Source organism: Artibeus jamaicensis, unplaced genomic scaffold (assembly GCF_021234435.1).
Source record: "Artibeus jamaicensis isolate MK-2021 breed Jamaican fruit bat unplaced genomic scaffold, CSHL_Jam_final contig_402, whole genome shotgun sequence".
Lineage (NCBI taxonomy): Eukaryota > Metazoa > Chordata > Mammalia > Chiroptera > Phyllostomidae > Artibeus > Artibeus jamaicensis.
The window spans coordinates 2,999,645-3,024,503 of NW_026521818.1; the positions used below are offsets into that span (position 1 = coordinate 2,999,645).

General features: G+C 37.7%; 1 protein-coding gene and 1 pseudogene across 1 annotated transcript in view; both read right to left on the reverse strand.

The window, feature by feature from the left end:
- Window positions 1-24,859, reverse strand: part of FBXL17 (F-box and leucine rich repeat protein 17) — a 493,730-nt gene that overhangs the window by 306,622 nt on the left and 162,249 nt on the right. The window contains exon 6 of the mRNA XM_037138619.2: window positions 3,527-3,657. Within this exon, the coding sequence (XP_036994514.2) occupies window positions 3,527-3,657 (131 nt within the window). The remainder of the gene's footprint in view (window positions 1-3,526; window positions 3,658-24,859) is intronic.
- Window positions 13,137-13,671, reverse strand: LOC119044329 (60S ribosomal protein L17-like; annotated as a pseudogene).

Consider the following 24,859-nt stretch of genomic DNA (forward strand, 5'->3'; position numbering starts at 1 on the left):
CAGAGAGTCCCAACCAAGAGGAATCCAAGGAGGCCCACTTCAAGACACATCATCATCAAAATGGCAAGATTCCAAGACAAACAGAGAATCTTAAAGGCAGCAAGGGAGAAAAAAGAAATAACATACAAGGGAGCCCCAATAAGGTTAGCTACTGACTTCTCAATGGAAACACTTCAAGCAAGAAGAGAATGGCAAGAAATATTCCAAGTGATGAGAACCAGAGGACTACAACCAAGGCTACTTTACCCAGCAAGGCTCTCAATCAAGATAGAAGGCCAAATAAAGAGCTTCCAAGACAAAAGAACCCTAAAAGAATACACCTCCACCAAACCAGCTCTACAAGAAATACTAAAAGGACTGCTTTAAGGGAAGGAAGGATAAGAGGGAGACAGAGAGGAACACAGGTACAAAAATGGCAATGAATAAGTACCTATCAATAATAACCTTAAATGTAAATGGATTAAATGCTCCAATCAAAAGACACAGAATAGCTCAATGGATAAGAAAGCATGACCCACACATATGCTGCCTACAAGAGACCCACCTCAGGACAAAAGACCATCACAGACTAAAAGTGAAAGGCTGGAAGCAAGTTTTCCAAGCAAATGGACAAGAAAAAAAAGCTGGGGTAGCAATTCTCATATCAGACAAAATAGACTTCAAAAAAAAGGCCATAAAGAGAGACCCAGAAGGTCACTTCATTATACTGAAGGGAAGAATCCACCAAGAAGACATTAACATTGTAAACATATATGCACCAAACACAGGGGCACCCAAATATATCAAGAAAATCTTAGAGGACTTCAAGAAAGATATTGACAGCAACACAATCATAGTAGGGGATTTGAACACCCCACTATCAAAAATGGACAGATCTTCCAAACAAATTGTCAACAAAGATATTGTGGCATTAAACAACACCCTAGATGAAATGGACTTAACTGATATATATAGAGCCCTTCATCCCAAAGAAGCTAAATACACATTCTTTTCAAATGCACGTGGAACATTTTCAAAGATAGACCACATGACGGACACAAAACGAGCCTCAAAAAATTCAAGAAAATTGAAATCATACCAAGCATCTTCTCTGACCACAAGGGACTGAAATTAGAAATCGACCCCAAAGAAAAAAACCCAAAGCACCCAAAAACATGGAGACTGAATGGTATGCTATTAAACAACGAATGGGTCAAGAATAGCCTCTTCAACAAATGGTGTTGGGAGAACTGGACAGCTACGTGCAAAAAAATGAAACTTGAGCACAGACTTACACCATACATCAAAATAAATTCAAGGTGGATAAAAGACTTAAATGTAATTCGTGACACCATTAAAGTCCTAGAGGAGAACATTGCCAAGAAAATCTCAGATATTTCACACAGCAACTTCTTTACTGATATGTCCCCTAGAGCAAGGAATGTAAAGGAAAGAATAAACAAATGGGATCTCATCAAAATAAAAAGCTTCTGCATGGCTAAAGAAAACAGTATTAAATTAGCAAGACAACCAACTGTATGGGAAAACATATTTGCCAATGATACCTCAGACAAAGGTTTAATCTCCAAAATATACAAAGAACTTACACGACTCCACTCTAAGAAGACACCCAACCCAATTACAAAATGGGAAAAGGACTTGAACAAACACTTCTCCAAGGAGGACATACAGAACATTCAGAGACACATGAAGAGATGCTCAATATCATTAGCTATCAGAGAGATGCAAATTAAAACCACAATGAGATACCACTTTACACCAGTCAGGATGGCTATCATAAACAAAGCAACAAACAACGAATGTTGGAGAGGTTGTGGGGAAAAGGGGTCCTTAGTTCACTGTTGGTGGGATTGCAGACTGGTACAACCATTATGGAAAACAGTATGGAATTTTCTCAGAAAAATAAAAATCGACCTGCCTTTTGACCCAGCAATTCCACTGCTGGGATTATATCCTAAGAATCCTAAAACATCAATATCAAAGAACCTATGCACCACAATGTTCATAGCAGCACAATTTACAATAGCCAAGAGTTGGAAGCAACCTAGGTGTCCATCAGTAAATGAATGGATTGAAAAATTGTGGTACATATACACAATGGAATTCTATGCTGCAGAGAGAAAGAAGGAGCTACTACCTTTTGCAACAACATGGATGGAACTGGAAAGCATTATGCTGAGTGAAATAGGCCAGGTGCTGAAAGACAAATACCATATGATCTCACCTTTAACAGGAAGCTAAACAACAAAACAAACAAGCAAGCAGAAAAAACAAAAAACAAAGACACTGAAATAGAGAACAAGGGGACAGTGACCAGAGGGGAGAAGGAAGGGAAGTTAAGGGGAAAAAGGGGGGAGGGATTTGGAGGAACAAATAGGAAGGACACAGGGACGAGAACTAAGGGGGGTGGAAATGGGAGGGAGGTGGGGAGCAAGGGGCGGGGGAGGCTGGGATGGGAAAAATAGACAAAAAACTGTACTTGAAAAATAACTAAATAAAATTTTTAAAAAATGTCATCAGAACTTATCACAATTGGGGAAAATGGATGCAACCTAATTTTATTTTTAAAGTATAGAAAAAAATTAAAAGTGGAGGGGGATGAAACCTATATAATTTTACTAACCAATGGCACTCCAATAAATCTAATTTTATAAGGAAAAGTGTCTTGAAATTAAAGCATTATCAGACACAAACTTAATAAGTTATTGCTATCTAACTGTGAAAAAACATTTAAATCTAAATAGGTTCTGATTTTAGCTTACATAGTGCTTTCTATTTCAAAAGCAAAATATTTTTGGTGGCCTATCTTTAAAAAAACTTATTCTTGAAAATTTGGGGGATAAAAATCTTCTCTCATGCCTGTATTTAAGAACCCACCTAAACTAGTCAGTAGCAATACAGTATTACTACTTTACAGTTGTCTTCATAATATAAGAAAAGTCTAATCTCAAGGGTTCTTGCATCATTTTTCCTTTCATGCAATATTTCAAAAAATAGATTTTATTGTTTATATGAGAAAAATACTTACCTGTTATACACATCTTTGCTCTATATATTAAATTACCCACTACATGACTTTCATTTTGAAAACAAATTATATTTATACAGAAAACAACATATCATTCTTGAGAAAAGATCTGTAATGTGTAATGTTTGAAATAGTTTCTAAGAATCATTTTCCTTGGTAAGTGGACAGTAAAATCAACTACAAAAGTTGCAAAAATATTAAAGTGACAAAACATCCTGGATGGGTAACAAAGAAATAATTCAACAGACTGCTGTAGATGTAACTTTTTAGGCAAACATTTGAATCTTAACACACGAAAACCATGTTACAAATATATGCGATGATAGGTTAGAAGTATACACTTAGGTTTTCAAAACTCAAACAGGTCTATTTGAAAAGGTGTGCTACATTCAATTTTCCTTAAAATTGACATGACTCGTTACAATGATAATTAGTATTTGGTACATAGAACCCACGTTTTCTTCTGGAAAATTGTTTTTACGATGTTATTTTTGTTACCTGTCATTTATGATCCAGTTCAGACAGAGATTGAGCGAGCTGAGGTTTTTGCACCTCTTGACAATTTCCATCACGGTTTCATTGTCCAGTTCAGTGATATGACGTAGGTCCAAGCTGGAAAGGTTTCTTAGCTAATGAGATAAATAAAATAAATGATGAAAAAATTAAATGCTGCATTCATTCTAAAACAATTATATAGTTTATTACAAAATAGAGTATCATTATATAATATTTAAATAGATAATAATCCAGAATCATTTAATTAAACTAAGTATTTTAAAAGTATTTTACATACTAAATTAGAAATGAGAGCAGAAATCTATGGTGAATATATAAATGATAATATATTTAAATCAAACAGATCTTACTGAGGCATAATAAAAATTAGGACTTAACAATCTAATAGGTGTGGAAGGTATTTGATATATTACATTAAGTACCCACAATATGATAGGATTATTCTCTTTAACACTGTTCAATTTCAGATATTTATCTTCATGATTATTATGCTACTTTTGCACAGGTTTTCTCATTTTTTAAAAGATAAAAGTGGTTAAGTGGTTAATTCCAAGGTATCTTGGTGCTATTTTATCAATGTACTCCAAATCGTCCCATTATGGGTTGCATGCTTCACCACATGCAAAGCAATATAACACGTTGTTTAAGAAGTAAATGTTTTCTCTAAGTATGACTTTCCCCATTTCTTCATTTTCTCTACTCTTTTCCTGATGTTTCCTGACTTCCCCTGATGATTCAATCTAAAGAAAAAAATATTATTTAAACAAAGATAGTAGGATCTTAATTATCCTCTTCAAATAAACTACTTCTCAGATAAGTTACTTTTGCTCAGTAACATTTACTTGTAAGAGGATCTAAGCCCTAGGAAGAAATGCAACCCCAATTGAGACCCTGATTACGGTCTTGTGAAACCCTGGGCAAAAACCAGCTCGTAGCACCTGGGCACTTGATGCTTGGAAACAGTAAGATGACTAATGTACATTGTTTTAAGCTGCTAAGTGTGTGATAACTAGTACAGCAATAAAAAAAATTGATAAAGAAGGTCTGTAGGGAACTTTGTATCCTTGAAGATAAGCTTGGTTTCTCTTAAGACCAGAAGAATATCCTCAGTCACTTTAAACACTGAGGCCCACTGCCCTTCATTACATGCATGTGCTCACAAAAGGACAGACAGAGATGGTTGGTCCATTCAGCCTTCTCCCCTAGGTGTACCTTCAGCTCCCAAGAAAGTACTTTCTGAGACGGCAGGAAACTCAAGTGGCCATTTTGTTAGCGCCACACTATCAGTGGGGCTGGGGGAGTCTTGCTAAATTTCTCAAACCAATCCCTGATTTTTGCTCAATTCATTCCTACACATCTTAGTACCACAATGTGACCATCTTTTTACAACACTAAACTTCTATTTCCACAAGATTTTGAGTTGGGGCTAAAAAAAGTGCCTACACTGGTTTCACTGGTCAAGCTCTGTTATTCTTAATTAAGCACAGGTGAACTTGAAAATGTAGAGGATCACAGTCACTGGTAAATTTCTTATTAGTTACTCTTATTATTGTTACCTTTGGTAATATACCCTATACTTCTATTTTCTACATAAGAACCAGCATTTTTCTTACACCACATTATATTTACAGTTAGCTCTTTTTACAGAGTATTCTTAATCCCAACACCCCCCAAATTTTTGCTGTTGGAGATGTACTCTTCAGGGAAGAAGTAAAACATCAAATAGCCTCTTTGAACTACAGGTGCTGGGCAGCTTGCTGGGCTCCTGTCCTGACAAGCAACCTCGTGTCTGTACCACAGAAAAACCAGGAAAGGACCTGTAGGGTTTCTTGAAAACACTTTGAAGCATGACTATTAAATCTATGAATGTAAAGATGAATTTTGCCATGTATAACCACATACATATGCGAACTGTTACATATAGCCACATAGAGCTTCACTGTCTTTTCCCAATTACCCTTTATTATAGTTACTAGGAAGTCATATATTCATAAAAATTTTATCCAGCCACACAAATACTTCCTATACATGTACAGCACTGCTTCTGACACAAAATTTCTATGTGAATTCTCATATATCTTTTAGCTTCCTTTATCGTAAAATATCTCTTTGTCACAACAGTGCAAATGTACTTAATACCAATGACCCATATGCTTTAAAATGATTGCAAAAGTAAGCTGTATATCAGGTGCCTTTTAACACAATTAAAAAATCTCTTTATCAACCAGGACATCTAGGAACATGTGATAAAGTTCCATAGAAAAGAAAATTTCAAGTTGCTGGTGCTGGTTCAGCCCTCTCACACTAGGGAAGATAACTGAGGAACAAAGAAGTCTGAAAAACTTATTAAAGTACAGATAATAGGGAGACAGATGCTAGCAAACCTAAACTACATATTTTATAGACTTGGGAGAATTTAAAAATATCTTGTAGAACAATGGAATAGCAAGGAAGGAGCAACAATTCCAGTCACTATCTACATGTGATAAAACTCTGATTCTGGCTGACAGACCCCAGAGTGGTTAGAAGTCCAGCGGCCAGGCTGATTCCCAGCGTTAGGGGTCAGGGGAGGGCACTGGGCCTCGGTGGCTGCTGCTGCCCGGCAGGTACTGCCAATGAACGGAACCTTTCTCACTTGCAACGAAGAACAAATTCATATATGAAGAAACAGATTCACTTTGGCTCCCACATGCCCGCACTCTATTGAGATCCTGAAGAGTGTTTTACTCTTGGATTCAGTTACCGAGCTCATTTTTCTCCTGAGCTGACAACCACTGACTAGGCTCCTGTGGCCTTCCCTATGACCATTTTTGCCATTTCAACTTGAAATACGATAGTATCCAAAGGCAGTTCCAGGAAGCTAATTCCCGGTAACCTGCATCATTATAAGACACATACTGAACACCTCTAGGAGATGTGGCACATTTTCATTCAAAACTCCACAAACAGCTCTGTCAAATTCATCACATTCTTTCCCTTGCTATGGGAATTTAATAATAGTGCCCTCCAGTGTTTCATAAAAAGCTGCCTAAAATAATCCTTCAGAGCCTGAAACAAATAATTACATTTACAAAACTGACATTTTAATTAAACTTACTTTCCTTATAAATTCACTGGTAGTCTTGGGTTATACAAATCACAGAGGATTTGAACAAGTAAAACCATACAACCGAGATCTTCTAAATGCTTTGCTCCAATTTTTAAATGTTTAGTAAAGTATTTTAAAAGAAACTCAAGTCAGGATATAGAATATAGGTAACCAACTTTCAGTTTAATACTGCTTTTATTGGGAAAAGCATTACATTATCCAATTCAGGTTAAAGACTAAAATTAGTCAATGATTGGTATGGCTGTATATGCACTTAAGTACAAAGCAAGACACTAAAATGTTACCTAGGAGACACAGGCTTGGAGGATTATAAAAATACCTGAAATGGTTTCCAAATTTTCTTAGGACCCTGGAAAAGCAAAAAATGAAACAAAATTCTCAGTTGTACAGGTTGCGTACAGTGGGGGAAGCGACAGAAGAAGACTCACAGAATCTTGGCAAAGACAGCAGGGTGTTCTGCTCTTGCAGGCTAACAAGGATAATTTATGTGACGCCAGTTGGAGGTGATAATTTTTTTAAAGACTAAACACCTCTGTATAGTTAAACATGTTCAAATGTCAGCTAGTACCTAAATTACTTCTTGCCAGCCCTGGAGATGTTGGCTTTATTGGGACTGAGTTTCAGAGCCATCAGCTGTAATCTTCAGGGATCAAAGTCAAGGGTTAAGACAGGCTGCCTTGACAGGGTTAACTGGGGCTGTAGATCAGTAGTACCACACACTCATCTGCCAATCAGCTGTCAGGCTGCCAAGATGATTACTGGAGAGACCAAAGGCACAGGGAGACAAGGGTTAGGGAAAGGCATTTCTAAGAAAACTGGGAAAGCCTTCTATTAAGGGCAGGAAGGGAGACACAGGAGAAAGGGAGAGGGTTTTAGCACGGGTCCTTGCATGATAAAACTGAAAAAAAAAATATTAAAGAACTAAGACTGCTGGGAATGGAAAGAAAAGAGACAGAGAGAATTTCTCTCCCTGAGCATATGAAAGCGTTCAAACTTTGACAGGTCCTGGTATGTACATTTAGAGAAAAGCTTGGTTGGACAAGAGGAAGAATACAGGGCATCCCTTCTGCTCATCAATAGGTCTGAACCTCAGCTTCTTTAAAGTTGGCACTTGAGTACAGAAATGGTAATAAACGCTAAATAAACCACATTTAGGACATCAGGCAAATCCTTTCCAGCACCTCACAGAACTGAGAACTTGGTGGGAACTGAAAGCTTTTAAGTAAAGAGCCTGAATGCCTGCCAGAGACAATAAAATTTTCTAATTCTAATCATGAAAGCAGGACGTCCTGGGTCTTAAATGCTGTCTCATCCACAGTAACTACCATGTTAATGCTCTGGCACCTTCTCTATGCATTCCTTCCAACCACTGCCTTCTTACTCACACTGGTCTGCTCTCTCTGCTTTATTTCTAATTGAGGCCTGTTGGGTTCTTTATTCTCCTACAGGATCTGATATCTTTCGCCATTTTGTTAAAATTCTGGTTTTGCTTTCTAGGACCCTTTACCACACTGCATCTCCTCTGAGCTATCCCTCCTAACTCCTTTTTGCCACATTACCAGCCAAATGTATACTCCTTCAATAACTCTGATCGCATCTCACACCTTCTCTGAAAACTTTAGGAAACAAGAATATTTCAACTGCAAAAAGGAACCCCAGAACTGTCCTGCCAAGGCCCTTCACTGTCCATCGCTACCGTTCCCTGGCATCTGCTAGGCCAGCTCAGATCTCTTTCACCAAGTTTTGGGAAGCTGTTCTCACCAAGTTGTGTTCATAGAGCTGTGTTCATTATTTTAAAACTGATCTCATTTCCTGATTACTTTAGAGAAAGAAAAAGTTAGTGAGTCATACAAATATACTTGCCTTAACACAAATTATGAAGTAGGCAGTCTTCAACATGACTCTGCCCTTGAGGCAGGAATCATCAATTGGTAACAACTGCCAAGGGACCATGGGGGCAAAGTTCCCCTCGTGCTATGACTACTTGGGGGGTCCGCTCTTTGTTTTCTCCATCTCCTTCACCCTCCCTTTCCCTTTCTCTTCCACCAGCCCTTCCTGGGCTGTGCTGTTCAGGACCATTTCACACCTTCTCTCAAACCTTTAGGAATAAAAATATTTCAGCTGCAAAAGGGAATCCCAGAGCTTGCCTATCACGGCTCTTCAATACACAAACATTTGACATCTCAATGCTTGAGTTGACCCAAACCTGGATGAGTTGTGGTACTCTCTTCCTCCCTCCCTCTCTCTCTTCCTGCCTTCTTTCCTTCCTTTCCTTCTTTCATTCATTCACTCACACTTATTTAAATGTTTTCTGAACACCTGACTTTAACCTTGGCTACACCTTAGGATCACGTGGATAACTTTAAAAAAATAGTAGTAATCCTGGTGTGGTTGGTGTAGTTCAGTGGACTGAGTCCCCGCCTTCGAACCACAGGGTCGCTGGTTTGATTCCCAGTCAGGGCACATGCCTGAGTTGTGAGCCAGGTCCCCAGTAGGGGGGACATGAGAGGCAATCACACATTGATTTTTCTCTCCTTCTCTTTCATCCTTTCTTCTCCTCTAAAATAAATAAATAAATAAAATCTTAAAAAATAAAATAAAATAAAATCATAGTTTTAAGAAAAAGTAGTAATAACCAGGTCCCATCCTTAGAAGTTCTGAGTTAACTGGCTTGGAATGAGTCCAGCCATTACTATTTTTTAAAAAAATACCCAGTTGATCCCAGCCTGAACTAAAAAACACTTCCCTAGTACAAAGCAACTAATATATAAATATCCAGTTACTTCAAGTGTAAAAATAATGTATTAAGCTCAGCCTTTTCAATAACTCACAAAAGAATGCAATTTAATTCATGTAGGCAATAACTACTGGGCACCTATTATGTACCAGAAAATATTTAGCTGATAAAATACAGCAGTAAACAAAACGGACAAAAATCCTTGTCCAAAGGGGTACTTACATTTCCTACTTATAAGGGGGTAGGGAGACCAATAAATAAATAAGCAAATTATATAGTATGTCGAATGTTGTTATATATAATGGACAAAAAAAATAAAGCAAGGCAAAGCAGATGGGAAAGAGGAGAAGGAAGAAAGATGGGGCATAATGTTAAATAGGCAGTCAAGGATGATCTCATTGAAAACACGATAATTTGAGCAAAGATTTGAGGGAAGTGAAGGAGCAAACCAACCATGCTGATGTTTAAGGCAAGAGTTAGTGCAGGAAGCTCTGGGATGGGAACTGCCCTAATATCTCAGAGGATTAGTAAGAAGCTGGAGGCACTGAAGCAGAGTGAATAGAAGGGAAACCAACAGGAGACATGGCCAAGGAAGTGAGCGAAATAGGGCAGAGTCTGTGTGACCTTACAGGTCAAAGTAAGTATTTTAGCTTTTGCTCTGAGGAATTTGGGGAGCTCCTGGAGGCTTTAAGCTCCAGCTTAAAACATGATACAATTTGCATTTTTAAATGATCATTCTAGTTTCCCTGAGCCTAGGATAGGAGCAAGGGTAGAGACAGAGACATATTGTATTGAATGAATCCAGTCAAGCAGTATCAGTGAGTTGGACTACAGTAACAGTTAGCTGGAGGTGGTGTGAAGTGATGAGATTCTCAATATATTTGAAATTAGAGATTATAATCAACAAAATTTTTTGACAAATAGGTTAAGGGGCCTGAGAGAAAAAGGAGAATCAAGGATGATTCCAAGCTTTGGGGTTTGAACAACTGGTAGATACTGTTGCAATTAACTAAGATGCTTTGGGGACAGGTAGGAAAACAGAGTTTGGTTTTGAATATGCTATGTTTCAGATGCCTATTAGATATTCAGAGGGATATGTCAAATAAATTGTGGAGTCATCAGCACATATATGGCATTTATACTTCTAAATTTAAAATATAAAAGTACTGATTATATATAAATATGCTAAGCTACGTAGAATCATAGTAACCCTGTAATTTATAATGAATAAAAAATAAATTAATCAGTTCAATTAATATGCAGGCATGTATACCCATAGTAATAAAATATACTACATGGTGGGCTACCAAGATTCTTTTTTTTAATTTTTTATTTTTTAATATAGTTTATTAATTATGCCAGTACAGTTGTTCTTTTCCCCCCTCCATTCGCCTCCATCCTGCACACCCCTCCCCCACCATTCCCCCCTTTAGTTTATGACCATGTGTCTCGAGTTCATTAGATTCTATATTTCCCATACTATTCTTGCCCTCCCCCCTCTCTATTTTCTATCTACTGTCTATGCTACTTATTTTCTGTACCTTCTCCCCCCTTCTCCTCCTCCCACTCCCCTATTGCTAACCCTCCATGTGATCTTCACTTCTATGATTCTGCTTCTGATTTAGCTGTCCTCTTAGTTTGCTTTTGTTTTAGGTGTGGTTGTTAATAACTGTGAGTTTGCTGTCCTTTCACTGTTCATCTTTTGTATCTTCTTTTTCTTAGGTAAGTCCCTTTAACATTTCATATAATAAGAGCTTGGTGATGATGAACTCCTTGAATTTGGTCTTATCTGAGAAGCACTTTATCTGTCTTTCCATTCTAAATGAAAACTTTGCTGGATAGATCAATCTTGGATGTAGGTCTTTGGATTTCATGACTTGGAATACTTCTTTCCAGCCCCTTCTTGCCTGTAAGGTCTCTTTTGAGAAATCTGCTGACAGTCTGATGGGAACGCCTTTGTAGGTGACTGTCCCCTTAGCTCTTGCTGCTTCTAGGATTCTCTCCTTCATTTTAATCTTGGCTAATGTAATGATGATGTGCCCTGGTGTGTTCCTTCTTGGGTCCAACTTTTTTGGGACTCTCTGAGCTTCCTGGATTTCCTGGAAGTCTATGTCCTTTGCCTATGTCCTTTATTATTTGTTCAAATAAGTTTTCCACTGGTGGCTGCTCCTCTTCCCCTTCTGGTACCCCTATAATTCGGATGCTGGAATGTTTAAAGATGTCCTGGAGGTTCCTAAGCCTCTCCTCATTTTTTTGAATTCTTGTTTCTTCATCCTTTTCTGTTTGGTCATTTTTTTCCTCCTTCTGGTCCACTCCTTTGATTTGAGTCCCAGTTTCCTTTCCATTACTATTGGTTTCCTGTGTATTTCCCTTCATTTCAATTAGTTTAGCTTCCATATGTTCCCCTAATTTGTGGCTAAAATCAACCAGTTCTGTGAGGATCCTGATCACCAGTGTTTTGAACTGTGCATCTGAAAGTTTGGCTATTTCTTCATTGCTTAGATTTATCGGCTCTGGGGCTCTGAGTTGTTCTTGAGCCATGTTTTGATCTGTTCATGCCTGAGGAGCAGAGCCTTAGTTGTTCACCAGGGCGGGGCCACCCAGGTTGCTGGTTTGTGAAGCTGTCTGTGGGGGCGGGGTCAGAGAGGGACAATGGTGGTTCTCTCTGCCACTTTCCACCGCTGGGGCCTGTGCAGTCCATCTCACCACCACTAGCTCCTTCACCGGTTTATCTGCACGCGAATGTGTGACCACGGTCCACCCTCAGTGGGTCCCCCGCCTTGCTCCCTCAGTGGGTCCACCCGCTTCTCCACACCTGGGATCCGCCCGCGGCTGCTGGTGCACCTGGGTCGCACGCCCAGGTCGGTCTGGTGGATCTTTTCTGCTCCGACCCAGCTCTGCTGGTGGCTCTGCCCCTCTTACCGGTTTGGCTGAAGGTTTCGTTGTTGTCAGACTTCCGTGTAGTTCAATTTTCTGTGGTTTGGCTGTATTTTTGTTGCTAAAACCTTGTTGTTTTTAAACTTGGTTGTGTGAGAAAGCAAAGTGCTTCCACCTACGCCTCCATCTTGGTGGAAGTCTCTTTTCGAAAACATACATTAACAGCTGCAGTGTCCTGCCACCTGGGGCAGTTACAAAGCTGTCTTCATTTCCTATGAAAACATAATTCAGACTTCATGGCTCCAGCACATGTCCTCTCTTAAAACCTCCTGGGATGCCCACAGGCAGAGTATTGCCCTCTATACACCCACCAATGTTACAGCTCATTCTCCCACCACAGCCTTAAGTGTGCCTTAAATGGTGCTTTAAAATGTGTCTAATTAATTGCACGTTCCTGCCATGGCTGGGCAACTTGGTTGGTCAGAGTTTCATCCTCATACACCAACGCTGGGGTGGGGGGGCCATCCCCAGTCAGGGAACATACAATAATAATCAACCAATGAATGCATAAACAAGTGGCATAACAAATCGATGCTTCTGTTTCTCTCCTTCTCCCCTACCATCTCTCTCTCGAATTAATTTTAAACAATTAAGATATAATAAAATTAAGTGTACGTTTTTCCCACCAGAGTCAAAGGCCAGCTACTGCAGGTCAGGGACCATGTCTTATTCACTTTTTTGTTACTAGTGCCTAACACGGTGATAGGTGCACCAAACACATTTATTAAATGCTTACTGCTAAATGAGTATATTTGAAATCAGAATATAAACTTTTCAAAACTTCTATTAGCATTTATTTTATGCTGAATTTACTCCTGGACCATAAGTTTTTGTTTCTCCAGTTTCTTCTGGGATATCCTTTTCTTCTCTGCAACCTGTTCTGCTTTAGGAACAATCAGCTCTTTTTCGGTAAGGGTCATCTCCGTATGGCAGGGAGAGCTCGTGCATCTGCCCATGAGCTCTGTAAGTTCTACCCCACATCTTGGGAGCTTTGTTCGCCTAGATGTACTCAGTTACCAGAGAATCTATATCTACACCCTTAAGTTCAGCATTACTCTCTGCATTTTTAAGCATGTGCAGCAAAAATTCACCACTCCTTTCAGGCCACCAACCCTGTCTGTGTGCAGCCCCACTGTTTGGCCTGGGCACACCTACCAATGCCACCACTGTAATGACAGAATGGCACACATTGCTTCTGTAAAGTGACATCCTACAAACACTTGGTGGCATATGCTTGATGGCCTGGGCAGTTTCACAAGTGTTCTGAAAGTGAACACGAAGATTTGAATCTCTTGATTTGCATGATTTCGAGGGGTTTTCTGGGTCAAGTGAATAGCAAACCATTTTCGGAATTTACCTTAGGCCTCTTTCAGGAAGAGAGCCAGGATCTAAACTTTAAAAATAACTTTGCTTATTTAAGTTTCCAGCAATCAGGTCTCTGTCTTTTATCTATATCAAATGCAGGACCTGCAGCTCTGAAGCGACATGCTTTTAAATGTGATATATTTGAACAGAAACATCACTAAGATGTATGCATTAAATAATAAAAAAACAGCATTCTCATTCCACACAACTAAAGGTCATTTTAGAACAAGCATAATCAGTTCTCCATTTACATATTTGTTCTTAAAATAAAGAACATTAAAAATAAAAAAAAGCCTCTGTAAGTTGTCAGCTTTGATGTGTGTGGCAAGAATTTTGAGTAGTTCACCAACATTTTAATCACTGTCTTCTGCTGCAGAAATGTGGATTTGTTAATTGGATTTCTGCTTCTCAAACCAATTCAAAATGGGTGCTCTGCTCCTCCTCTCTCACTCTGGCAGGCAGCAAGGTCTCTAATTGACTTTTTTCTAGTAGTTTTCTTTCCATCGAATTCCTTTCTCTTCTCCATATAAGATTTCTAGAGCTTCTAACAAGCTACAAACAGCACTAAAAGTTAGCAGCACTAAGCAGCCCTGCAGCTTTTTACAAAGCAGGAGCTAAGAAATGGAACTTTTCTTCTATTAAAAAATAAAATGTTCACACTTTTACTTAAGAAAAATAAATCAAAGTTCAAATAAATTAATGGTAAATTAAGTCAAAGGTAAATAAATGCAAGTAAGAAGAGACTACTTCATCTAAATGGCCTGGTTGTATACCTCTTTCATTTTCCTTAGGCCAAGTACAGAGGTCTATTTGAAGAAGAAGAAGACAGTTCATAGAATTTTGAACCCATGTTGGTCATTTGCATCCACATATCACAACACAATGTGTGATATGTGGATACAACTATATTCCAAATAAAAGTTTTGTGATCTTATTTTTTAAAGTACTAAAAGAATTGAAATGCCATTAATCCAAACCAAAGCTTATCATCTCCAAGCCAAGTGACCTGTACATGGAGCTCTGGATCTTACACTATTAAAGCAAAACAGTCAAAGTATTCCATTTGTTATTCCTAAATGTGTAAAGCTGGAAAACAAAGGCATGATATTGATGACATGTAATTTAAAAAAATATTCTGGCATATATTTTTATTTTCCGCCATTACAAAAATGTTAAGGAAATATTGTACCTACTGTGTAAAATAAAATGCCTTTTTTTCCTTCCTCTGTGGTTTACAATATGCAACTGGAACGCACTTCCACATCAAAAATCTCTTAGCTTTACACTCTCATTTCTGGGCCTCAGCTTAAAACCAAAGCTAAGAGCAAAAGGGCCTAAATCCTAATTTCAGGAATTAGTATTCCTCTTCTATGGCCAGGATGTTTCAGAGAGAGTGAGTCAAAAAGCCCCGACACACAGGTTAGCACCAACTGAGCCACTTGGGCCTTCCAAAGGATCCCAACAGAGTTCCTAACCAATGGGAGCAGCGTGAAGCCCCATCAACAGGTACCTGCAGCTGCTCTCTGAGGGTGACTGTGTAGGTCTGGAGGACCCTGTGTGACCCAGGAAAAAAACAGCTATCCTAGGCATCCATCAGCAGCTTTCTTGCTTCTAAATCTCTAGGTCATTTGTAATAGAAGAAATAGTCCAAAGCATATAAGTAGGTCTTCCTCCTACCATTACCCCATAAGTCCCCAAATAAAGCCCCAAACACCCCTTCTAATTGGAAAACAAGTCTAATATTAACAACTAAAAATGAATTAATCGGATCACTCCTACTAGTCAGAAAGTAGTCACAGATTCTCATCCTAAAAAAAAAAAAAAAATCAAGATACAAATTTGGGGAAAAAATACTGTTTCTTCCACAATCTTCGTTTCTGGCATTGTACTTGATGTAATTATTTATGGTATTACCCAAGTGTCACGACCACCTATGATAATGAAAGAACGAACAGTTTTCCAGTGAGAAATATGGCCTAAGAAGACACAAACTTTTTAAAGTGCATGTAAGGATTTATACCCAAAACTCACATAGGAATTCTCCAAACACTGACTCAGAGCCCATCTGTTTCACTTAGTTTCACCTCGTTCCACAACAATCCAAGAAGCAACAGCATTTGGTTTACAATATATTCAAATTTGGAATTGGTAAGTTTTAGTTTCTGACTCCCTAATCACACTCAATGCTAACAGCTGGAAGGAAATGATCTAAAATTCTAGGATAATGACTATGATACAGGCAGTGTACAAGCTACCAATATGAAAAAGTAATCAGAAAATATCTTGATGAAGTTTTTCTTGATATTAAATAATATAAAACATAAAATTACATTATTAATGTAGATAATACAAATTTTTGAAAAATGAACTGCAAAAATTTTACAACTTTGATTTATATATTAAAGCACCACTTCCTAATTTAAAAAAACTGTCCATCTATAATTCTACTCTCTCAACCAATTTTGTCCATCTATGAGTTGTTGAAAAGCTTCAATGGACTGAGAAAAATTACAATATCTAGTGTATATCCAAGGTAGAACTTTAAAGACTGATTTATGATTTATTTTATTATTATATTCTTTATAACTTTTTACATCAACAGAAAGCACTTATTAAAATTAAATTTTTTAAAGATTTTATTTATTCATCTTTAGAGGGGAAGGGAAGGAGATAGGGAGAGAAATATCAATGTATGGTTGCCTCTCATGTGTCCCCTGCTGGGAACTGGCCTACAACCCAGGCATATGCCCTGACTGGGAATCGAACCACGATACTCTGGTTCGCAGGCCCACACTCAACCCACTGAGCTACACCAGCTAGGGAAAATTAAATTATTTTTAAAAATTAAAAAAATAAACAGAGGAATTGACATGATAGCATGTTATTTTTTGTCAGTCAAAACCATTAAGGTATAATTTGAATTAACTGGTAACTAATAAACCAATCACTCAAATTACTAACTCACAATTAACTTCTTATATATTTTTCTTTACATTTTCCTCCGTGAATGGACATGGTACATTACAGCTCTGAGAAAACATTTAAATTTTATTCTTGCTAGGAGCATGTATAAAAAGCATCTCTCTCTAACATGGCAGCTAGCCCTCTATCCCGTTCTTGGACTCACCAGGGCCTGTAGCTTCATTACTCTCAACTGTCACAGTGTTAGCTGCCCCTATCTCTCTAGTTAGAGCTTGTCTACATCCAGGACAGAAGTGTGACTAGTGATAGTGTAAAGAAGGATCAAGTATAATTTAAATCTTATGTGCAATTCTCTGCCTTGTGCTTTGATCCACTGTCACAAGATTCTCTGAGAGGAAATGAGTATCAGTTCTATTTTCTCAAATGTACTCTCTTGAAAGAACACAAAATGACAGAGAAAGGAAGATACATTGAGACTAATCAGGAAAACAGTGACTACTACAAGTATTTATTAAATCACAGGAAGAGAATTTCATTAAGGAAACTGGTTATTCTAATGAAGTAAAAGCGCAGAAGATGAACTGGAGAAGCTAGAGTAAGCCAGAGATTTAGCAACAGCAGGAAGCCACAGGCCCCTCAAGGCTGGAGGGACCAAAGAAAGAGTCAGTGTTACTGGAACCCACAAGCCTTGGTCACCCAATAGCATCTGGAGCTGCAAGGGCCCTGTGCAAGGCTGGAACCAAGCAGTAGATAAAGCTGTAGCCAAAAATGCTACCTGAGAGAGAGGGAAGGAAGGAGAGAAATACCCTAGCTCTCCCTCCCTTTGACCTTCCTGCCTTTGGCCTAAATGGCACCTACAGGGGAAGTCCCTATGACAAACATGAGTAATCTCAGAGAGAAGAAAGGATCTGAAGGCAAACAAACCTAGGACCCGCATAAAGCAAAAGAAAAGAAGGGGGAAGGCGAACCAGTTTCCAACAATGAAAAGAAGTAGTCAATCTAATGGGAGTTCTTTGAACAACCTAGAAGCTGATCAACTTTGTGGTCTTCTTCAAGTCAGATGAAAGCTGTAAAAATCATAACTTGAGCAGCTTTCTCAGGCACAGCTGTACTGTTTCATTTTTAAAGATCCAAGATTGATAGCTAATTGTGTGTTGAAAAGGTACCTCTGATCAAACATAATGACCAAGCATTTCCCATAGTGAATACAACAGAAAGCTCCAGTGGGAAGCTTTTTCTTGGGGGTGGGGGCAAGGGTGGTAGGTTGTTGGCAAATCATCCCACTGGATATATAATCAATCGAAAGGAAGTCTACAGGAGGAACAGCAGCTATGTTTCTAAAGGTTTTGTAAATATACCATGAGAAACAACTGTTGTGTGAATGCCTGTAATACCTCTGGCCACAGAGGAAAAATGTGAGGAGCTCAATGGCCTTTAGTCAGTGGACTCTACTGGGCTTAATGACTGGGCCAGTACGTCTGGAGAGGAGTGAGCTCAGAACCAAACTTCATTCCAAAAAGTATTACAGAAAATAATGAGTAATAATATGTAGGCCCAGATTCTGTTTAAATATTGAAGCTCCAAGCTAAAATTTAAGAACACACACCACTACTATAACATAAATAACTTAATTTTTTACTAATAGACAACTACTATGGAAATACATTTCCCATTTTCAAAGAATATGACTATTATAAAGATACAACATGATCTTCCTTTTGGTATCCAGGAATCCCTGTACATCTCACTATAAACATCACACAATGTTAAACAAAATTGTAAAGAAAATTACATTACTTGGGTTCTCTATGATTATTGATTGGGTGTGTACAATGTTTAAAAATTAGTGTGAATCAGCATATAAGATGTATACATGCCGGCACTTCCCATGGCTGAGCTGCCCAGGCCAAGTGAAAACAGTGCTTAAATAAGATAAATTAATTACAAAAAAATACTGTTAAATATTTTATAAATGTTTAAAACTAGTAAGTCAATATAAGTACCAATGTTTGTTATCAACTGAATATGTTTTTAAATTAATTAGATTCTATTTACTGTGTAATTCTTTTTTTAAGATTTTATTTATTTATTTTTAGAGAGAGGGGAAGGAGAGAAGGAGAGGGAGAGAAACATCAGTGTGCAAGGGAGCCAACTGCCTCTCACATGCCCCTGACCAGACAGGGGCCTGGCCCGCAACCCAGGCATTTGCCCTGATTGAGAATCAAACCAGCAACCTTTCAGTCTGCACAATGATGCCCAACCCACTTAGCCACACCAGTCAGGGCAACTATGTAATTCTTAAAAACTGTTTATTCTAAATTAATAATATCTGCTATCTTTTTCCCCCTCAGTACTGTGTTTCCTCATTCAGTTACATATAACTTATTCTCACTGAGCCCCAAATTTGGTTTCCCTAATTCACATAGTCTGTTCTACCGATTAAGGGATGAGAACACATCCATGTCCAGTATCACTTTTCAGATATAAACCACAAGACTGAGTAAGAGACTCACTCTGATCTTTAAATAAAATTTCTGCCAAAAAACAGTGTGAATGAATTTGAAAATCAAAAGAACATGAAACCAACAAATCCTAATATTTTTCTTGGATAAAGACTGACCTCATGTGTTAGGAAAACAAATGAATATAGTTGAAATCCATTTTTACAAGAATATGTGCAAACCCCTCATAATTTATAAACAAGTGTATAATAAAAATTCAATGAGTTAACTGAGGATAATATAAGCAGAGTAAAAAAATATTTAAAATATAAAGCCAAGATCCAAGAAAGGTTCTTTCAGAAAAGATTGCCAAGTTTCCTCATTTTGTGTTTATATATTTATATTAGAGACTGAAGCAACCACTTTATCAAACAATAGATGCAACAAAGAAATTCATTTGTTCATTTTACCGGTTAGAACTTCCACAAAGTCACTTGAAAGACACATCCACTTATTTTACTGAAGTCATACTGACACAGCCTGCTATTGCAGGCGCTGAAATAAAAATGGAGCACACTTCACACATGATGACCAGAGTGTGAGTAACGGAGTTATAAAATACAAACGGAGCAGCCTCGCTAAACAGGTAACTCACTGCCTTCACAGCATGAAAAAAAATGTGGAAAATTGATACAACTTATGTAAACACTGCCTATACTAATTTAGAAAAATAAAAACAAAAGTCACCATTTGTGCAATAATAAGAAACAATGGTATACCCGATTCTGTGTATTGCTATGTAGGAATATTTAAAATAATTTTTATTAAAAATGCTATCTTAGTCGTGCAATGTGTTAACATAAATCATTAAATGACCCTTAAAAGGTCAGCAGGAAGAAAAAAGGGAAGAGAAGACAATTATTATTTGTGAGATTCAGCATTGATACTCAAGTTCATCAAGTTTTCAAGTCAGACTTGTTTTCATGAAAATTATTTTACATTTTTATTTTAATGAAAGATTATAAGTACGTTAAGACTAAAGTCATAAGAACTATCATATACCATAATGAATATTTTTCTCAGTAATTATTTTATTTATTCATTACACTTTTCAACTGCTTCTTTAGTTATGTGTGAAGCACTCTCCCTCCACAAACCTAGAGGAAGGTAGATGCCATTATTATAATCATTTTACAGATTAGGAAACTGAGGCAAAGAGATGAGGTGATTTGCCTAAAGTCATACAATCAGCAGTCACAACATTAGCTCTGATGACAGCAATATCTGGTTGTTCCAAACCTTTAAGAAAAAAATTAATGGATCAGATCAGGCACAGATATTCTCAACACTCAGTTTTTGACCCAACTCTTAACTCCCAGAAGGCTGAGAAGAATTGAAAACACGGTCATGCAAAACAGACCTTTCATGACACACACTGAATCAGACTTAGTACAGAACATTTCAGAGCTGAATGAATGTAAGAATATGTACTTTTCACATATAAAATATCACTCAAGTACTACAATTAATCAGAAACAAAGGAAATGATAATCTATGACTAAACAGTAATATCACCCCTAAAGGAGCAAAAAACATAATATGCTCTTCCTTTAGAATGAGGCATTCTTAACTGATCAGTTGTTTAGAAATGTAAAAGGCAAAAAAGTCCATCTTTTTTTCTAGTCTCTGAATTAACAAGAAAAGGAAGATGAAAATTGAGTTAGCTGCATGAATGAACATACTTTCCGTTACTTATGTTAAATCGACTAAAAAAATCAATTTCATATTTTCAAGCATAAGCACTTTTTAAAAACATGATTTTTTAAACAGTGTTTTAAATGTGATTATGGCTTAAGAAAATATCAGAAGTTTGGGCATTTTGTTTTGCTGTCACCTCCCCCAAATGACTGTTAAAAAGAAGCACTAGCCAACATAAAAATCTTCAACCAGGCCCATACCTATCACAGCCCACGAAGTCAGTTCATGCTTATAAACTAAATAACTGAAGAAACAATAAGATTTAATATAGTATCAGACCTAATATTATTAATTAACAGTCATAACTTTAAAATATTTCAACAACCTAAAAAATACATCTATCCCTAATTTATAAAAAATATAAAATTCTTGGACATCCGCCAAGATGGAGGCGTAGGTGGAAACACCTTGTGTCCGCGTACAACCATATCTAAGAACAACAAATTTTTAACAACAATAAACACAACCAAAACCACACAGAAAATCCACAATACGGAGTCCAAAAAAAACCAAAATGCTCAGCTACACTGGTAAGAGGGGCGAAGCCAGCAGCGCAGCTGGCTGACCAAAAAGATCCCTGACCAGGTGGTGCGCAAGCAGCCGAAGGCGCGGATCCCAGGTGCGGGCTAGCTACGGGCGGGCACAGGGAAGAGGTGCGGCTGGCTGTCTGCGATAGGTCGCACATTTGCATGCAGATAAACCAGTGAAGAGGTGAGCATTGAGACTGAATGGCGCGGGGCAGCAGGCTCGCACAATTACGATCTGATAAACAGGCTGGGGCGAGTGGTGGGACGGACTGGGCTAGCGAAGAGGACCGCCATTGCTCCCTCTCTGACCCCGCCCCCACATACAGTGTCACAAACCAGCGACCTGGGTGGCCCCACCCTGGTAAACAACTAAGGCTCTGCTCCTCATACTTAACGGGCACGAACAGACCAAAAATGGCTCACGAACAACTCAGAGCCCCAGAGCCGATAAATCTAAGCAATGAAGAAATAGCCAAACTTTCAGATGCACAGTTCAAAACACTGGTGATCAGGATCCTCACAGAACTGGTTGATTTTAGTCACAAATTAGAGAAACATATGAAAGCTATACTAATTGAAATGAATGGTAATGCACAGGAAACCAATAGTAATGGAAAGGAAACTGAGACTCAAATCAAGGGAGTGGACCAGAAGGAAGGAAAAAATGACCAAACAGAAAAGAATGAAGAAACAAGAATTCAAAAAAAATTAGGAGAGGCTTAGGAACCTCCAGGACATCTTTAAACGTTCCAACATTCGAATTATAGGGGTACCAGAAGGGGAAGAGGAACAGCCACCAGTGGAAAACTTATTTGAACAAATAATAAAAGAGAACTTCCCCATTCTGGCAGAGGAAATAGACTTCCAGGAAATCCAGGAAGCTCAGAGAGTCCCAAACAAGTTAGACCCAAGAAGGAACACACCAAGGCACATCATCATTACATTAGCCAAGATTAAAATGAAGGAGAGAATCCTAGAAGCAGCAAGAGATAAGGGGACAGTCACCTACAAAGGAGTTCCCATCAGACTGTCAGCAGATTTCTCAAAAGAGACCTTACAGGCAAGAAGGGGCTGGAAAGAAGTATTCCAAGTCATGAAAACCAAAGACCTAAATCCAAGACTGCTCTATCCAGCAAAGTTTTCATTTAGAATGGAAGGACAGATAAAGTGCTTCTCAGATAAGACCAAATTCAAGGAGTTCATCATCACCAAGCCCTTATTACATGAAATGTTAAAGGGACTTACCTAAGAAAAAGAAGATTAAAAAGATGAACAGTGAAAGGACAGCAAATTCACAGTTATCAACAACCACACCTAAAACAAAAGCAAATTAAGAGGACAGCTAGATCAGGAGTGAACCATAGAAATGAAGATCACATGGAGGGTTAGCAACAGGGGAGTGGGAGGAGGAGAAGGGGGGAGAAGGTACAGAAAATAAGTAGCATAGACAGTAGATAGAAAATAGATAGGGGGAGGGTAAGAATAGTAGGGGAAATACAGAATCTAAAGAACTTGAGACACGTGTTCATGAACTAAAGGGGGGAGTGGTGGAGGAGGGGTATGCAGGGGGGAGGGGAACGGAGGGGGGGAATAGAACAAATGTAATGGCATAATCAATAAAAAAAATGTTAAAAATATATATATAAAATTCTAATAGAGCATATAATAAAAATAAACTTTTTGTCAAAACTTCCTTGACATCATCCTGAAATCATTTTAAGTAAAATCTTCTTGACTGAAATCATTTGAACTGATCTGATATAAATCAATTCATAATAGATATGAGGCATTAAATTCATGAACCCACAGCATTTATGAGGTATGCATTCCAACTAAGTGTAAAAATAGCTTGCCATTTGACATTTCAGACTCTATAAAAGCCTATTTGATTTTTAAATTAATATTTATATTATTTATTATCTCAAGCACCTCCCATGCTATTGTGCATTCTTAAAAGGTATAATATTGAATATTATGATTTTATCATGTTACATTAATAACAACATTTTAAAGTTCTTTATCCCTTACAGGCTTTCTTTCTCATTATGGAAATTATCCAATATAACAAAATGAGAATAGTATAATGAACCTCCATGCCCTATAACCCAGCTCAGTTATCTATACTTTACCATTTTTGTCTACTTTATGGGCCTGTCCAGTTTTCTCCTTTTCTTCTTTGTATTCATTTTTTACTATTTTAAACCAAATTCCTAACATTTTGTAATTTCACTAGTAAATACTCAAATATATACGCATATATATAAATAAATAAATACACACACACACACACACACACACACACACACGATACTCAGAAGGTTTTTAACAAATATTTGGTAAAATTCACCAGTGAGCAATCTGGGCCTAGAGGATTACTGGAAGAACGGTTTTTAACTACAGATGCGGTTTCCTTCAGAGACATAGGAGTATTAAGATAATCTATATTCTCTTAAGTGAATGAGCTTTGGTAGCTTGTAGCTTTCAAATAAATTTTCTATTTCATCAAATTTGTTGAATTTATAGGCATAAAGATGCCCATATGTCCTTGTTATACTTTTGATATCTACAGAATCTGTAAGGTATGTCACTCCTCTGAGTCACGATATTGGCAATTTGTATTCTCTGTATCTCTCTTTTTCTTAATCAGTCTAAATAGGGGCTTACCAACTTCATCTATTTTATAAAGAACCAGCTTTTGGTTTTATTAATTTTCTGTTACTTTTATTTTTCATATCATTTATTTCCACATTGAACTTTATTATTTCCTTCCTTCTGCTTACTTTGTAATTTGCTCTTCTTTTTCAAGTGTCATAAGGTAGGAGCTATAATCATTGAGTTGAGATCTTTCATTTTTTCTTACACAGGTGTTCAGTGCTATTACAGTAGTCCCCCCCTTACCTGTGTGGGATACATTTCAAGACTCCCAAAGACTGCCTGAAACTGTGGATAGTACCAAACCTATAGATGCTGTTTTTTTCCTATACATACATACCTATGACAAAGTTTAATTTGTAGGTTAGACAACAGATTAATAACATGATAGAATAATTATAATAATATAATGTAATAAAAGTTATATGAATGTGGTCTTTTTGTCTCTCAAAATATCCTACTGTGTTGTATGTATGTCCCTGGAGGGACAGAGCAGGATGGCACAAGATTTCATCACACTACCCAGAACAACTCATAATTTAAAATGTATGAGTTGCTTATTTCTGGAATTTTCCATCTAATATTTTTGGACTATGGTTGACCTCAGGTAACTGAAACCACAGAAAGCAAAACCACAGATGGATGGGAGGAGGCAGAGAACTACTGTAATTTTACCTAAAGAGTACTTTACCAGCATCGCAATAAATCTAATGTGTTGTGTTTTTATTCTCCTTCCATTTCAGACACTTTCTGATTTCTCTTTTGACTTCTTTACTCATGGGTTAATTAGGATTGGATACACAAGGGAAATAAGCCACACATCTCGGGGATTCTCAATGCAGTTCTCTCCATGCTGGTCAGTCCTCT